At 38.7% G+C, this 18,210-nt stretch overlaps 1 protein-coding gene across 1 annotated transcript in view; it reads right to left on the reverse strand.

The window, feature by feature from the left end:
- Positions 1-17,154, reverse strand: part of RAD51 (RAD51 recombinase) — a 38,516-nt gene extending 21,362 nt beyond the window's left edge. The window contains exons 1-3 of the mRNA XM_061157558.1: positions 16,819-17,154; positions 13,296-13,398; positions 11,479-11,616 (exon numbers count right to left, since the gene is read on the reverse strand). Coding sequence (XP_061013541.1) covers positions 11,479-11,616; positions 13,296-13,382 — 225 coding nt within the window. The 5' untranslated portion in view covers positions 13,383-13,398; positions 16,819-17,154. The remainder of the gene's footprint in view (positions 1-11,478; positions 11,617-13,295; positions 13,399-16,818) is intronic.
- Between the last annotated feature and the right edge of the window lie 1,056 nt (positions 17,155-18,210).

The raw sequence follows: 18,210 nt of genomic DNA on the forward strand, positions 1-18,210 counted from the left end.
TTGATTTAAAAAGAGTCAAATCACTAAAATCAGAAATGACAGAGGGGACATTACTACAACCCTTACAAAAATAAATCTATGCCAACAGATTAAATAACTTACAAGAAACACATAAATCCCTAGAAAGACACAAACTATCAAAACTCACTGAAGTAGAAAAAGAATCCAAGTCCAGGCCCCAACTAATTAGCCAAACTTGAATCTAAATTCAGTAAAATAAACTGAGTCTAACGAAACAAAGAAAGAAAAGAGGGAGGGAGGAAGGAAGGAAGGAAATCAAAAGAAAGGAAGAGAAACAGGAAGAGAAAGAGAAAGAAAGTGGGAGAGGAAGAGAGAAAAAGAGAGGGAGGGAGGAGAAAAATCCAGATAAATATACAGCAAGTAGAGATTAAACTTGTAATTTAAAAACTTTCCACAAAGGGAAAAAAAATAATGAAAAGGTGAATATTGGACTTGCTTTATTCTCTAAACTTCTCTATATTAATACTTCACTTAAAAATTGATTATAGGAAATAAATGAAGCAGAGAGGAAAAAAGAAAAAAGAATCAAAAGAAATGAGGACAACCTCAGGGACCTCTGGGACACTGTGAAACGCTCCAACATTTGAATCATAGGAGTCCCAGAAGAAGACAAAAAGAAAGGCCATGAGAAAATACTCGAGGAGATAATAGCTGAAAACTTCCCTAAAATGGGGAAGGAAATAGCCACCCAAGTCCAAGAAACCCAGAGAGTCCCAAACAGGATAAACCGAAGGCGAAACACCCTAAGACACATATTAATCAAATTAACAAAGATCAAACACAAAGAACAATTATTAAAAGCAGCAAGGGAGAAACAACAAATAACACACAAAGGGATTCCCATAAGGATAACAGCTGATCTATCAATAGAAACCCTCCAGGCCAGAAGGGAATGGCAGGACGTTCTGAAAGTAATGAAAGAGAATAACCTACAACCTAGATTACTGTATCCAGCAAGGATCTCATTCAGATATGAAGGAGAATTCAAAAGCTTTACAGATAAGCAAAAGCTGAGAGAATTCAGCACCACCAAACCAGCTCTTCAACAAATGCTAAAGGATCTTCTCTAGACAGGAAATGCAGAAAGGTTGTATAAACGTGAACCCAAAACAACAAAGTAAATGGCAATGGGACCACACCTATCAATAATTACCTTAAATGTAAATGGGTTGAATGCCCCAACCAAAAGACAAAGATTGGCTGAATGGATACAAAAACAAGACCCCTATATATGCTCTCTACAAGAGACCCACCTCAAAACAAGAGACACATACAGACTAAAAGTGAAGGGCTGTAAAAAAATATTTCATGCAAACGGAGACCAAAAGAAAACAGGAGTCGCAATACTCATATCAGATAAAATAGACTTTCAAATAAAGGATGTGAAAAGAGACAAAGAAGGACACTACATAATGATCAAAGGATCAATCCAAGAAGATATAACAATTATAAATATATATGCACCCAACATAGGAGCACCGCAATATGTATGGCAAATGCTAACGAGTATGAAAGAGGAAATTAATAGTAACACAATAATAGTGGGAGACTTTAATACCCCACTCACAACTATGGATAGATCAACTAAACAGAAAATTAACAAGGAAACACAAACCTTAAATGACACAATGGACCAGCTAGACCTAATTGATATCTATAGGACATTTCACCCCAAAACAATCAACTTCACTTTTTTCTCAAGTGCACACGGAACCTTCTCCAGAATAGATCACATCCTGGGCCATAAATCTGGTCTTGGAAAATTCAAAAAAACTGAAATCATTCCAGTCATCTTTTCTGACCACAGTGCAGTAAGATTAGATCTCAATTACAGGAAAAAAATTGTTAAAAATTCAAACATATGGAGGCTAAATAACACGCTTCTGAATAACCAACAAATCATAGAAGAAATCAAAAAAGAAATCAAAATATGCATAGAAATGAATGAAAATGAAAACACAACAACCCAAAACCTATGGGACACTGTAAAAGCAGTGCTAAGGGGAAGGTTCATAGCATTACAGGCTTATATCAAGAAACAAGAAAAAAGCCAAATAAATAACCTAACTCTACACCTAAAGCAATTAGAGAAGGAAGAAATGAAGAACCCCAGGGTTAGCAGAAGGAAAGAAATCTGAAAAATTAGGGCAGAAATAAATGCAAAGGAAACTAAAGAGACCATAGCAAAAATCAACAAAGCTAAAAGCTGGTTTTTTGAAAAAATAAACAAAATTGACAAACCATTAGCAAGACTCATTAAGAAACAAAGAGAGAAGAACCAAATTAACAAAATCAGAAACGAAAATGGAGAGATCACAACAGACAACACTGAAATACAAAGGATCATAGGAGACTACTACCAGGAGCTCTATGCCAATAAAATGGACAACTTGGATAATATGGACAAATTCTTAGAAAAGTATAACTTTCCAAAACTGAACCAGCAAGAAATAGAAGATCTTAACAGACCCATCACAAGCAAGGAAATCGAAACTGTCATCAAAAATCTTCCAGCAAACAAAAGCCCAGGACCAGATGGCTTCACAGCTGAATTCTACCAAAAATTTAGAGAAGAGCTAACACCTATCTTACTCAAACTCTTCCAGAAAATTGCAGAAGAAGGTAAACTTCCAACTCATTCTATGAGGCCACCATCACCCTAATTCCAAAACCAGACAAAGATGCCACAAAAAAAGAAAACTACAGGCCAGTATCACTGATGAACATAGACGCAAAAATCCTTAACAAAATTCTAGCAAACAGAATCCAACAACATATAAAAAAAATCATACACCATGACCAAGTGGGCTTTATCCCAGGAATGCAAGGATTCTTTAATATCCGCAAATCAATCAATGTAATACACCACATTAACAAATTGAAAGATAAAAACCATATGATTATCTCAATAGATGCAGAGAAAGCCTTTGACAAAATTCAACACTCATTTATGATTAAAACTCTCCAGAAAGCAGGAATAGAAGGAACATACCTCAACATAATAAAAGCTATATATGACAAGCCCACAGCAAGCATCACCCTCAATGGTGAAAAATTGAAAGCATTTCCCCTGAAATCAGGAACAAGACAAGGATGCCCACTCTCACCACTACTATTCAACATAGTGTTGGAAGTTTTGGCCACAGCAATCAGAGCAGAAAAAGAAGTAAAAGGAATCCAGATAGGAAAAGAAGAAGTGAAACTCTCGCTGTTTGCAGATGACATGATCCTCTACATAGAAAACCCTAAAGACTCTTCCAGAAAATTACTAGAGCTAATCGATGAATCTAGTAAAGTTGCAGGATATAAAATTAACACACAGAAATCCCTTGCATTCCTATACACTAACAATGAAAAAACAGAAAGAGAAATTAAGGAAACAATACCATTCACCATTGCAACAAAAAGAATAAAATACTTAGGAGTATATCTACCTAAAGAAACAAAAGACCTATACATAGAAAACTATAAAACACTGATGAAAGAAATCAAAGAGAACACAAACAGATGGAGAAACATACCGTGTTCATGAATTGGAAGAATCAATATTGTCAAAATGGCTATTCTACCCAAAGCAATCTATAGATTCAATGCAATCCCTATCAAGCTACCAACGGTATTTTTCACAGAACTAGACCAAAGAATTTCACAATTTGTATGGAAATACAAAAAACCTCGAATAGCCAAAGTAATCTTGAGAAAGAAGAATGGAACTGGAGGAATCAACCAGCCTGACTTCAGACTCTACTACAAAGCCACAGTCATCAAGACAGTATGGTACTGGCACAAAGACAGAAATATAGATCAATGGAACAGAATAGAAAGCCTAGAGATAAATCCACGAACCTATGGACACCTTATCTTCGACAAAGGAGGCAAGGATATACAATGGAAAAAAGACAACCTCCTTAACAAGCGGTGCTGGGAAAACTGGTCAACCACTTGTAAAAGAATGAAACTAGAACACTTTCTAACACCATACACAAAAATAAACTCAAAATGGATTAAAGATCTAAATGTAAGACCAGAAACTATAAAACTCCTAGAGGAGAACATAGGCAAAACACTCTCCGACATAAATCACAGCAAGATCCTCTATGACCACCTCCCAGAACATTGGAAATAAAAGCAAAACTAAACAAATGGGACCTAATGAAACTTAAAAGCTTTTGCACTACAAAGGAAACTATAAGTAAGGTGAAAAGACAGCCCTCAGATTGGGAGAAAATAATAGCAAATGAAGCAACAGACAAAAGATTAATCTCAAAAATATACAAGCAACTCCTGAAGCTCAATTCCAGAAAAATAAATGACCCAATAAAAAAAATGGGCCAAAGAACTAAACAGATATTTCTCCAAAGAAGACATACAGATGGCTAACAAACACATGAAAAGAGGCTCAACATCACTCATTATCAGAGAAATGCAAATCAAAACCACAATGAGGTACCATTACACGCCAGTCAGGATGGCTGCTATCCAAAAGTCTACAAGCAATAAATGCTGGAGAGGGTGTGGAGAAAAGGGAACCCTCTTACACTGTTGGTGGGAATGCAAACTAGTACAGCCACTATGGAAAACAGTACGGAGATTTCTTAAAAAACTGGAAATAGAACTGCCATATGACCCAGCAATCCCACTTCTGGGCATACACACTGAGGAAACCAGATCTGAAAGAGACACGTGCACCCCAATGTTCATCGCAGCACTGTTTATAATAGCCAGGACATGGAAGCAACCTAGATGCCCATCAGCAGATGAATGGATAAGGAAGCTGTGGTACATATACACCATGGAATATTACTCAGCCGTTAAAAAGAATTCATTTGAATCAGTTCTAATGAGATGGATGAAACTGGAGCCCATTATACAGAATGAAGTAAGCCAGAAAGATAAAGAACATTACAGCATACTAACACATATATATGGAATTTAGAAAGATGGTAATGATAACCCTATATGCAAAACAGAAAAAGAGACATATGCAAAACAGAAAAAGAGACATATGCAAAACAGAAAAAGAGACACAGAAGTACAGAACAGACTTTTGAACTCTGTGGGACAAGGTGAGGGTGGGATGTTTCGAAAGAACAGCATGTATATTATCTATAGTGAAACAGATCACCAGCCCAGGTGGGATGCATGAGACAAGTGCTCGGGCCTGGTGCACCGGGAAGACCCAGAGGAATCGGGTGGAGAGGGAGGTGGGAGGGGGGATCGGGATGGGGAATACATGTAACTCCATGGCTGATTCATGTCAATATGACAAAACCCACTGAAATGTTGTGAAGTAATTAGCCTCCAACTAATTTAAAAAAAAAAAAGAAAGAAAGAAAAAAAATTGATTATAACGTTTGTATTATAGTTATTGCAGAACTAAATGGTGTACTAGAAATACAATTCTTTCACTAAGGTTCCAATGTTAACAACTGATGTCTCTCAAAGTTATCTGTCAAGTTCAAATAAATTTTTTTAAATGCCACTAGTTTCAAAATCATGCTCCATTTTACCTTGCTTTTATATCTGAGCCATATCTTTCTCTAGTATTCTCTAACTTTATCATTTCTCAAAATCTCCAGTCTCTCAGTCTTACTGTGTATTCTACTGACTCCTTTCCCCTAAAGACATCCTTTCCTTCTCCAAACGGAGCTCTCTGCTCTCTTTCACTGGCTACCTGACATAGAGCCACTCCAACCTAGATCCTATGTTTCCTACCCTGATTTTAGTAAAGCATATCCTCAAGTATTGATAATTTCCTAAGAAAGAATAGATAAGAGCAAAATGTTCTGAATTCTAGTATTTCTGAAACTGTTGTATTCTGCCCTAACACTGGGTGAGTAATATTGTTACCAATAGAATTATAGGTTTAAAATCATCTACCCTCAGAATTTTGAAGGGATTGCTCTACTAGCTTCTACCACCCAGATTTCTAATAAGAGACCTGCTATCTTTCTGATTTTTGTTCCTTTAGAGGTCACTTACTTTTTTTTCTCTGAAATCGTTCAGTCTCCTCTTTATAACTGGTATACTGAAAATTTCACATTCAGGAGTCCAGGTGAGGGTCTTTGATGTTTTGTGGGGCCTTAGACTTCTGTTTTCCTTTAGCTCTGGGAAATCTTACATTATTTTTTTGAGAATTTCTTTCTTTCTTTTTCCCATAACTTCTACCAATCTTTAGGATGAATGAAGATCAATGAAAATTAGAAAATAAGAATACTAAAGAAAGGGGAGAAGAAACTATAAGCCAATATGGAACTCTAGTTTAATAAATGCTAAATTATTTAGGGGGAAATATACTGCAACTTTAAAAAGCACAAAAAGAGTCAAGATGTACTGATGGCTAGAGAAATAAACAGATAGACGATAACACAAGTATATTAAAATGTTAATAGTAGTGTCCAGGTGGTGGGTAAATGAATGTTCATTGTAACGTTCTTTCAACTTTACAGTAAGTTCAAAAATTTTACTTAAACACGTGGAAGGAAAATATCAAACTCATAGAAGGAGATGTTACCCCTTCTTGTCATTTAACCCCTACATTTTTTAGTCTATGAGCTCTTAAAGGAACATATTATAACCAGTATGAAATTGGAAGTTAAAACCATGCCAACTGCCTAGTCTGGCAGAACTTGACTTCTTTTGTTTATATAATAAGCTTGCTTTCATCTGTCTTATACCTGTTAAGAATTTTCAATGTCTGACAAAGAGTTTTTTTAAATATCTGACAAGGCATAAGCAAAGGTCAGGATTCACTGAGTCACAAAAACAGATACCCAGAAAGAAACAACAAACAGACTTTAGGGACACCTACTGGCTTAACAATATCACAATCTTTCAAAGAGGTATTAGGTATTCAGAATTCTTACTTATTCAATTATGTCACCACTTCAACAAATTTATTTATTTGAGCAATCCAATAAATGACAACTTCATACTTCCATAGATGGCAACATCTTTACTCTAAGGATTTAAATTAAGAATTACTTATGATATTTGAGCCCTGAATGAATTAATACTATAAAATAACAGCCTTACTAGCGCTTAAAAATTCATAGCTCTTAGTATAATACCTGATAAAACAGAATTTACTGGGTTGTATATATATAATATTGTATGAGATATTAAATCTCAGATATTGTCCATCAGACTAGGTTATGCGGTAGAACTACATGCACTGAAGCTGCAGGAAGCATTTTTTGAAGATTCTTTAGCTTTTGAAGATGATTTTTTTCAGAGGAAATTTCTGTGAAACTATAACAGCCATCAATATAAAACTACAAAATATAATTTAATAAATTAAATACTTGCTTTACATTATAGAAAACTTCAACGGCAAAGTTAATCAAACTCTGTAACTACATAGTGGTGATCTGCGGGCAGCAATCTTTGATGTTACTATAATTGTTTTGGGGTCCCACAAACTACACCTATAGAAGACAGTGAACTTAACTGATAAATGTGTGTGTTCTGACTGCTCTACCCACTGACCATATCCCCATCTCTCTCTCCCCTCAGGTCTCCCTGTTCCTTAAGACACAACCATACTGAAATCAGGCCAATTAATAACCCTACAATGGGCTTCCTTGGTGGCGCAGATGATAAAGAATCCACCTGCAACGCGGGAGACCTGGGTTCGATCCCTGGGTTGGGAAGATTCCCTGGAGCAGGGCATGGCAATCCACTCCTGTATTCTTGCCTGGAAAATCCCCATGGACAGAGGAGCCTGGCGGCCTGCAGTCTAAGGGGTCGCAAAGAGTCGGACATGACTGAGCACCTAAGCACAGCCCAGCACAATGGCCTTCAGGTGTTCGAGTAAAAGGTGTGAACCTGCACGTCTGTCACTCTAAAGAAAAAAACCAGAAATGCTTTGGTTTAGTGAGGAAGGGAAGTCAAAGGTTGAAATAGGCTGAAAGCTAGGCCTCTTGTGTCAAACCGTTAACCAAGGTGTGAATGTAAAGGAACTTCTTGAAGGAAATTAAAAGCACTACCCCAGTGAATACATGAATAGTAAGAAATAGCCTTATTGCTAATATGAAGAAAATTTTAGTGGTTTGGGTAGAAGATCAAAGCAGCCATAACACTCCCTTTAGCCAAAGCCTAGTGCAGAGCAAAGTCCTACTCTCTTAATTCAGGGGAGGCTAAGGGAGATGAGAAAGCTGCAGAAGAAAAGTCTGAAGCGAGCAGAGGTTGGTTCATGAGGTTTAAGGAAAAAAGCCATCTCCATAACATTTAAGAGCAAGGTGAAGCAGCCAGGGCTAATGTAGAAGCTGCATCAAATTATCCAGAAGATCTAGCTAAGATAAGGAATGAAAGTAGCTACATTAAATAGATTTTCAAGGTAGACAAAATAACGTTATATTGGAAGAAGATGCCATCGAGGAGCTACAGAAGAGAAGTCAATGCCTGGCTTCAACAGTTTTCAAAGAATCAGCTGGCTCTCTTTTCAGCAGCTAACGCCACTGGTGCCTTTAAGTTGAAGCCAATGTTCATTTACCATCCTAAAAGTCCTAGAGCCCTTAAGAATTATGCTCAATCTATTCTGCCTGTGCTCTATAAATACAACAAGTCTGGATGATGGCACACCTGTTTAAAACATAGTTTACTGAATACTTTAGGAAAGATCCTTTCAAACTGTTACTACTCACTGACAACATACCTGGTTACTCAAGAGCTTTGGAGATGCACAATGAGATTTAATGTTGTTTTCATGCCTGCTAACACAACATCCATTCTGCACCCTGTGAATCAAGGAGTAATTCTGCCTTTCAAATCTTATTATTTAAGAAACGCATCTTGTAAGACCACAGTTGTCACAGACAGTGATTCCTCTGATTGATCTGGGAAAAATCAGTTGAAAATCTTTTGGAAAGGACTCACCATCCTAGATGCCATTAAGTACATTTGTTAAAAAAGAAAGTATTAAAAAAAAAAAAGTAAATTTGTCGTTCATGGGAAAAGGTCAAACTGTCATTTAACAAGAGCCTGAAAGAAGTTGATTTTCACTCTCATGGATGACTCTGACAGATTCAAGACTTTAGCAGAGGAAGTAAATACAGATGTGGTGGAAATAGCAAAAGAACTAGAATTGGAGCCTGAAGTTGCAGCTGAAACACTGCAATATCATGATAAAACTTTCATGGATAAGGAGTTTCTTCTTATGGATAAGCAAAGGGTGGTTTCTTGAAATAGAATCTACTGGCGAAGATGCTGTGAAGATTGGTGACATGACAACAAAAGATTTAGAATGTGATATAAACTTGGTTGATAAAGCAGTGGCAGTGTTTGAGAGGGCTGATGCCAATCTAGAAAAATTTCTGCTGGGGATAAAATGCTATAAAATAGGACTTCCCTGGTGGTCCAGTGGTTAAGAATCCATCTGCCAATGCAGGGGACACGGGTTCAATCCCTGGTCTGGGACCATTCTACATGCCATGGGGCAACTAAGCCCACGCACTTAGAGCCCGCGTTCCGCAACAAGACAAGCCAATGAAAAGTCCATGCACTGTAACCATAATAGCCCTCATGCAGCAACAAATGCCCAGGGCAGCCAAAACATTAAACAAAAAATTTAAAATGCTATCAAATAGCACTGCATATTACAATTGAAAGGAAGATTCAATCTATGTGGCAAACTTCACTGTGGTCTTATTTTAAGAAATTGCTGCAGCCACCCCAACCTTCAGCAACCACCACCCTGATCAGTCAGCAGTCATAAATGTCAAGGCAAGATTCTCACCAACAAAAAGAATATAAATTGCTGAAGGCTCAGATGATGGTTAGCATTTTTTAATAATGAAGTATTTTTAAATTAAGGTATACACACTGCTTTTGTAGCTCTAATACTGTTGTATAGTTAACAGACTACAAAATAGTGTAAACAATTTTTATAGGCAACGGGAAACCAAAAAACCCATGTGACTTGCTTTACTGCAATATTTGCTTTGTTGTGGTGGTCTGGAACTTAACCTGCAATTACCTCCAAGGTATAGCCTATAAATACCAAAGGATAAAATACATGAAATAAAATGTAATCATAGGGTACTGAGTGCTAAAGGAATATATGAAGTAAGAAAAATGAATAGTCGCTGCAAGACATTGGAGGGAAATAAGAAAGTATCACAGTATATCAGGATGAAAATAACTGGATTCTAGTCTTAGTTCTGTGATCAACTGCATAATGTTGGATAAATAACTGAACCACTGGGCCTAAGTTTCCTTATCTGTAAGGCAGAGATAACACTGGTCCTACCTCTCTCTCCCAGTGCCAAGGCAAGTGAGAATACTGTGTATACAAAAGGGATGGGATTTCAAAGTTAAAGTGCTATAAAGGAACTCTACTCAATATTCTATAATAACCTGTACTGGAAAAAAAATCTAAAAAGAACAAATATTGTATATGTATTGACATATGAACCACTTAGCTATACACCTGAAACATAACACGGTAAACCAACTATAGTCTAATATAAAATTTCAATTAAAAAAGTTAAAGTGCAATATAATATAAAGGATTATTATCTTATTTTGGTTAAGCCTGTAAAATCACTTTTTCATCATTTACTAAAGTTAAAAAAACTAAGCATTAATGATTTGTAATCACACTTTCTTATGATTAAAGAATCTTGCTTATGACTAGTTAATTAATAGACTGTACACACTGGCAGCCTAATTAACATGACTCTAATATTCAAGGAATAAAAACAATTTTTCTATTTAAAGTAATACATGTTTAGGGGACTTTCCTAGTGGTCCAGTGGCTAAGAGTCCATCCTCCCAATGCAAGCGGCCTGGTTTTGATCCCTGTTCAGGGAACTAGATCATACATGCTGCAACTAAGATCCAGCGCAGCCAAATAAATAAATATTAAAAAAAAAAAAAGTAATACAAGTCTATTATAGAAACTGCAGAAACTTCAGAAAATTGAGGCAAAAATAAACTGTTCACATTCTCGCCATCCAGAAACAACAGTGTTAGTATTTTACTGTAGTTATCCCCAGTGTATATGCTGTATGTATATAAATACACACATTTAAAAAGATAAAGACATAAGCACACAAACACATTTTTTAACCTGCTTTCTTACATCAGGAACATTTTCATATGTCAGTGAATGTTCTTCAAAGCTATTTTCAGTGGCTACATACTAATGAGTATATTTCTAAGGCATGAAATTATAACATCCAGAAATGATAAGGCACACATCACTCACAGCTGATAGGAGTGCAAACTGGTAGTCAATTTGGCAGTATTTATGTCACACCCCCATGATATTGCAGTTCTCTAGGAAAAATCCCAGTTTATGCAAGGAGAAAGATAACTAGCTGGTAATACAGTCACTTCTGGAAAGGGGAAAAGGGTGACAAAGCAGGGGATGTAAGAAGGAAGACTACAGTCTTTCACTGTATACTCTTTACCACTCCCACTGCTGCCTCTCTTAGTCACACAAGCGGTACTTACCAGAATTTTATCAGCTTTGGCTTCACTAATCCCCTTAATATTTATTAGCTCCTTCTTTGGTGCATAGGCAACAGCCTCTACGGTATGAAATCCAGCTTCTTCCAATTTCTTCACATCATTGGCATTTATACCACATTGCTGCAAGTGAAGAAAACTACAGATAAATCTAAGCTTTGGTTCCCTCATCTGTTGAATGTGGATATTGGCCCTACTTATTTCACAAGGCTGTTTTTAACTGTGATATTATATGCAAAAGCTTTTAAAAGTATGCCTTACATATGATGCATCTCATAACAAATTACCAATCTATTCATCATCAAAGGTATTCTCTTAGTGGCTCAGATGGTAAAGAGTCTGCCTGTAACACAGGAGATCTGGGTTTGATCCCTGGGTTGGGAAGATCCCCTGTATACGTAAACGGCAAACCACTCCAGTATTCTTGCCTGGAGAATCCCAAGGACAGAGGAGCCTGGAAGGCTACAGTCCACGGGGTCGCAAAGAGTCAGACATGACTGAGCGACTTTACTTGCATTTTTTTTTCACTTTTCATTCATTATCAAAACCAGTAGTTTTAAATGAGCACTATGTATATTAAAAGACTCTCATGAATTGGGATCAAACCTGTAACCTTTTGACTGGAACTCTAAATGAACTTTGAGACCTGGGCCCTAAAAGGCTACTTTAAACTGGTGCTTCCCAAAGTTTTCTACATCAAGCACACATAAAGAATAATAAATTTTACACTAAGCTGGGTAAACAGATAAGACTGTCCCAGAGCTAAGGGGAGCATATTTTAGCATACATTCTTTGTTGCCCAATATTTTGAAAGCTCTGCTTTAACAACTGATATTAAGAATGAGGAAAACAATTTTTGGTCAGGGATTTACATGCCACTTCTCAAAAACAAACCACCCAAAGGCACTTCCTTCTCCCTATAAACAAAGTCAGCTTTGGTTTTATTAGCCACCAAAACCATGACTTGGGGAAAGCATGCATTATTAGCGAGATATGTATGTATCTGGGGTCAGGGAAGGTTTGGGAGAGGGGAGAGAAATAGTACCTACCCCTAGAAACCGGGTCTGTTATAAAGATTTAAGCAATAAGCAATACACATGTGTGGTTATAAGGATGCTCACTGAAACCAAAAGTTATGACTCTGAATTCTCCAATGTGTTTAACAAATCCGTTTAAGTATCTTCTGAAAAGTTGAAGCTTAGGTGGGGGATGGGAGGAATATGCATAAAGAGACAAGAATGAAGGCTTTCTCAGTATACTCTCCTAATTCTTTCAGCCCAAGTCAACGGCACTCACTCTAGGACCTCTGTACAATGTGAAGAAACAGTGCAAGGTCCCAGGTTTGGTGCTTGATGTTCTTGTGCAGTCTTGAACTCTCACATCTTAACCCCAAGCCAGTCTGTCTATGACAGCTGTCTTCTTAGTAACTTCATCACAGATCCAGGCTGGTGGAAAGATGTTGTTCCTCTCCACTTCCTGCATGGTGGCCCAGGCCACTGCAATTCCCTGGACGGTAATTTCATACTTTGTACAAACAGCACAGGTTCTACCATGGGATCCTAGGGCTTCTTAGTTTCTGACATCCAGTTCTAAGAAAGAAAAAGTAGGGGAAGAATTCTTGACAAAAAAGGGACCTGGCAGACATGTTTAGCAACTGTCTTAAGTCTTTCCATAGGATCCTTGATGACCCTCCTGAAAACTCTAATTTGGATTTCAGTTTATGTAAAGGTTGTGATTCCTCCCAGTAGGTAGAACAATCTTATCCGACATTATAATTTTAAAATTAGCAACCAAGCACATACCTCTAATCGAGAAATAGGTTGTGGACCAAAGCTTTCTTCTTCCACTGAAGTATCTGCATTTGATTCAAGCTGCATCTCCATAGCCATTGCTCAGTGTGCAATACTGAAAAACACAGATGGCCATCAGGAAGAACACTAGAGAAAGTACAGACGTGCAAACATAGTTTTATAGTAAATCTCTTAAAGAATTACTAGGTTTTTCCTCTGGGGAGATATATACATATATATAATATGCATAATATATTTTAGAAAACTTATGAATTTATACCTAGCTAAAAAATTTATGGCATTTTGATTCTACTTGATTGACTTAGTATGAACAGAATGCTAGATTTCTAATTTAAAAAAAATAGATACGCAATAAGCAACAAAAGTTTACTGTATAGCACAGGGAACTATAGTCAATATCTTATAATAAACTACAATGGGAAATAAAGTGAAAAATAATATATATGTATATGTCTAACTGAATCACCCTTCTGTGCACCTGAAACATTGTAAGTCAACTATAGTTCAATAAAATATATATATTAAGGGAAAAAAAAATACTACTAGGCTTTTGGTTTAATCACTGACTTACCCATGGCAGGAAAAAGAAGAAATCCCTCACCAGCTTTCCCTTCCACCTAGACAGCTTAACTAGATGAACTATGTCCCCCAGTTCTCCTGCTTCATATTTCTTATAGATAAGGGCCAAGTCTTATTTGTGTATAACTCATGATAACATCATAAATGTTAGGTGTTTATTAAATATTCGGCAACTGAATGCAGATTTTCCAGGACTCTACTTAATAAAACCCCAAAACTGATTTAGGGTTAAACCGTTTCAGTTCCACTGTTCCCTTCCAAGTAAGCAGGGTTTGGGGGTGATGGCAAAGGAGTGAAATGAAGGTACAGAATCATTGCCATAAATCTCCACTCCTGATACAGAAACAGTGGACTGAGATAAGAGTTCTTCCCACCTTAGGCAAGGATCATAGTTTGTAGTCCCACATTTTGCTTCTATTGTAATAAAAGTGTATGAAATTTAAAGATCACCATTTTAACCAATTCCAGACTTCACTGAATGCACAAATGAATAAGTAACATGGAAGTATCCTGCTCAGTTTGAAATCTTCCATATAAGGCCAATACCAAAAGTCAGATTATTTTAACAGTTAAGATTGCACTGATTGAAAGAATGGAGAACAAAAAATTGTAATTATCTTCATGAGGTGTTAGTAAAAGCAAACAAGTCTTGATGTCTACAAGGATAAATATGCTTAAGTCACATCAAAATAATCTGGACAATTTAACAATCAAGATAAATTTAACTAAAAAAAATTACAGGTAAGGAATCTCCAGTCTTAGAGGCTTGACAGAAGGTGACCATTTGTTCTTGACTGGTTCAGATGCAGTTCTCTTAGATGGCATGCTTAGCATAATATGAGTTTATAATTCCAAATATCAGAATCATCTGAAGGCAACTTAAAGTATCTTCCTTCATAATTTATGAAAAAGATGGCTTGAACTGTATACATAAAGCAATAACCAAAATGCAACAGGCTGAAAAACTGGACTATATTTAAATTTAGAAATTCTATCCATTAAAAGGCTATGGCTGAAAAAAAAAAAAAAGGCTATGGCTGGGACTTCTCTGGTCGTCAAGTGGCTAAGACTCCAAGCTCCCAATGCAGGGGTCTGGTGCTCGATCCCTGGTCAGGGAGCTAGATCCCACATACAGGAACTAATACCCAGTGCAACCAAATAAATAAATAATTAAAAAAAAAAAAAAAAAAGGCTATGGCTTCCCAGGTGGTGCAGTGGTAAAGAATCTATCTGCTAATGCAGGAGATGCAAGAGAAGTGGGTTCAATCCCTGGGTTGGGAAGATCCCTTGGAGTAGGAAATGCACCTGGAAAATTCCATGGACAGAGGAGATTGGAGGGCTACAGCCCACGGCGGCACAAAATGTCAGAGGACTGGGACTTCCCTGGTGGTCCAGTGGCTAAGACTCTGCACACTCCCATTATAGAGGGCCCGAGTTTGATCCTGGTTGGGGAACTACATTCCACATGCCGCAACTAAGACCAAGTGCAGCTAAATAAACAAATAAAATTGGGAAAAAAAAAAAGCCAGATGACTGAGTGACTGAGCACATCTAATCAAAAGACACCACTGCAAGAAAGAAAGTCGAACAATAGTGAGGGGGGAAAATATTTACCACAAATATAACTCAGAGCTGATACGAGAATATATAAAGAATTTTTGCAAATCAGCAAGAAAGACAACCAAAGAAAAAATAGGCAAAAGAGATTCGAACAAGCACTTCACAAGGGAAGATACTCAGATGGTTAATGAACGTATCAACAAACGTTCAACTTCATTAATAATCAGGAAAATTAAAATTAAAACCACAAGGTAATAGCTAAAATTTTAAAAGATCAACAACATTAACTATTAGCAAACGTGTGGAACAACTGAACACTCATTCACCGCTCGTTTGAGTGTACTGGTACTGTATTAAACATGGAAGGTGATGACAGACAAATGCTTTGACCCAGGAATTTTGCCACTCTATTATAAACCCACTGAAAAGCATACACGTGTGCACTAAACTGTATGCGGGAATTTTCTCAGCCACCTCTGTCCTGAAAGCTAAAAACTAGAAATAATCCAAATATCCATCATAGGTATAATGAATAGGAATACAAATGAATAGAAAGTATTGCTAAATGCAAAGACACTTACGAACCTACAGAATGTTGAGCAAAGCCAGACACAAAAATAGTCTTTCTTTATATAAAATTCAGAAACAGGCAAAATTAATCAATGGTATTAGTAGTCAACACAGTGGTTACCTCTGGTGAGAAGGGTCAGTACTAGAGGAGGGGGCACAAGGGAGGCTTCCGGGTGATGACAGCATTGTCTCTTGACCTGAGTGGTATATTCATTTTGTAATGACTCATGAAGCTGTATACACTTTTGATCTGTGCATTTTTTCTATTTGTATACTACACTTGGCTTACAAGTTTAAGAAAAAAACAGCATCCGTCACTACAGATCATTACCTAGACATCACGTGAACGGTCTTCCGCATTAGAAAAAGCCAATTATCTTACTGGCAACTGGAGGTGGGTACTCTGGTAAGCAAAATTTTGTGTGACGGAAAGCGCACTGACCAGAAACCTGGAAACCGTGGCTCTGGCTTAAGAGCTGTGACTCTGTCACTACACGTCTCTGAATCTTGGATTCCTCGCGGACGCCCATAAGTAGGTGTTGGAAATGAAGGCCTCCCAAGGTTCCTCCCAGCTCTAAACGCTAGAGTGCGCTTCTATTTTCCCCTCAGCGAACTCCGACGGTCGAAGCAGCCCGGGCACGTCCCGGCTTGGCCCCGCCATTTCCGAGTTTCCCGCTCGGAGAAACGGAGGGGCCCCTAAGCCTGCGGCGGAGCTGGGGCCCGAATCTGGGTCTAAGCCTGGGTTCGGCGTATGCCGGGACTAACAGGGCGGTGGGAAGGGGCCGGGGCTGCGTCTCACACTCACCTGGACCTGCAGTGCTTCGCTAGGGCAGGCTGCACACTCGGACTACCGTCTGCTGGGCCCGCCCGCGCCCGATCCCGGACGGACTGTAGGTCCCCTCGCTTGTGCCCCGCTTCTCTACTTCCTTGCTTCGGCCTTCTGCACGAAACCCAGACGAGTCTCAGCTTCCAACCGCGCTCCTAAGGCGCGACTCGCCTCCTCCTACGCCTCGGTCTCAAGTCGCAGCGCGCGCTCTGCCTACAGCCTTCGGAAATCCCGCCAAATCCTACTGGACAAGGTCACGCCCGCGTCAACGTAACGTCTCCCCACCCTTCTCGGGCCCGCCTTCCAGCCGCTTCGACCACTCGTGACACCGAGAGTCGGGCTCAAGGAACTTTAGCTTGCAGGATGTTATGGGTTCCCGTCTTCTTTTTCTCCCTCAGGACTAATCCAAAACTTGAGAGTTGCGTTTTTCTCACCCTTTACCAGATCGAGGACTACAACTCCCAAGAGGTTGTGGGCCGCCCGAGACCACATATCCCAGTATGCACCGCGGGCGGGCGACTCAGCTGTAGCTCCTCAGCCCCTCTCCGAAACCGCCAGGCTCTTGGGAACTGGTGGCTTAGACAGTAAAGAATCCGCCTACAGGGCGGGAGACCTGGGTTCGTATCTCTGGGTCAGGAAGATCCCCTGGAGGCGGGCATGGCAACCCACTCCAGTAATCTTGCCTGGAGAATCCCCATGGACAAAGAGTGGCGGGCTACAGCCCATGGGGTGACAAAGAGTCGGACAGCCCTGAGAGCTCTTAGTTTGTTTCTTAAGGGTCTAACCTGGGGATTTGGCTCTTCAGGTTGCGCTGAGCCTCTAACTCAGACCAATTACGGAGTTCAGGCGCTTTCTAGGCCTGATGGTGGATGGTGAAGCTGATGACGCTGAAGTACATGGGTGAAACTGGAACAAAGAGCTAATGGAGAGAAAGAAAGGAATGTAAATCTTTTCGTAGTTTATTAAAAGTTGATTCCAGTTTTAAAGGGTGATTAGTGTTTACTGGGCGGAGATGAGATAGAAGACATAAAGCGAATAGCGCAGTGTGGGTATGGAAATTAACAGTGTGGTTAAGGAATACTGTCTGATGAGGGAGGAAAAGTGTCTTACCAGGTGCTGAGAGTTTACGTTTATGTCATTTCTATGAAGAGACGTAGGGAGAAGGAAATGGCAACCCACTCCAGTATTCTTGCCTGGAGAATCCCAGGGACAGAGGAGCCTGGTGGGCTGCCGTCTATGGGGTCGCACAGAGTCGGACACGACTGAAGCAACTTAGCAGCAGCAGCAGCATGAAGAGACATAAGACCATTATAGAACTTTTATTTTTATTCTTTAGGTAATGGGTACATCTGAAAGTTTTTAATACGATGA

This window comes from Dama dama, chromosome 12 (genome assembly GCF_033118175.1).
Source record: "Dama dama isolate Ldn47 chromosome 12, ASM3311817v1, whole genome shotgun sequence".
Taxonomy (NCBI): domain Eukaryota; kingdom Metazoa; phylum Chordata; class Mammalia; order Artiodactyla; family Cervidae; genus Dama; species Dama dama.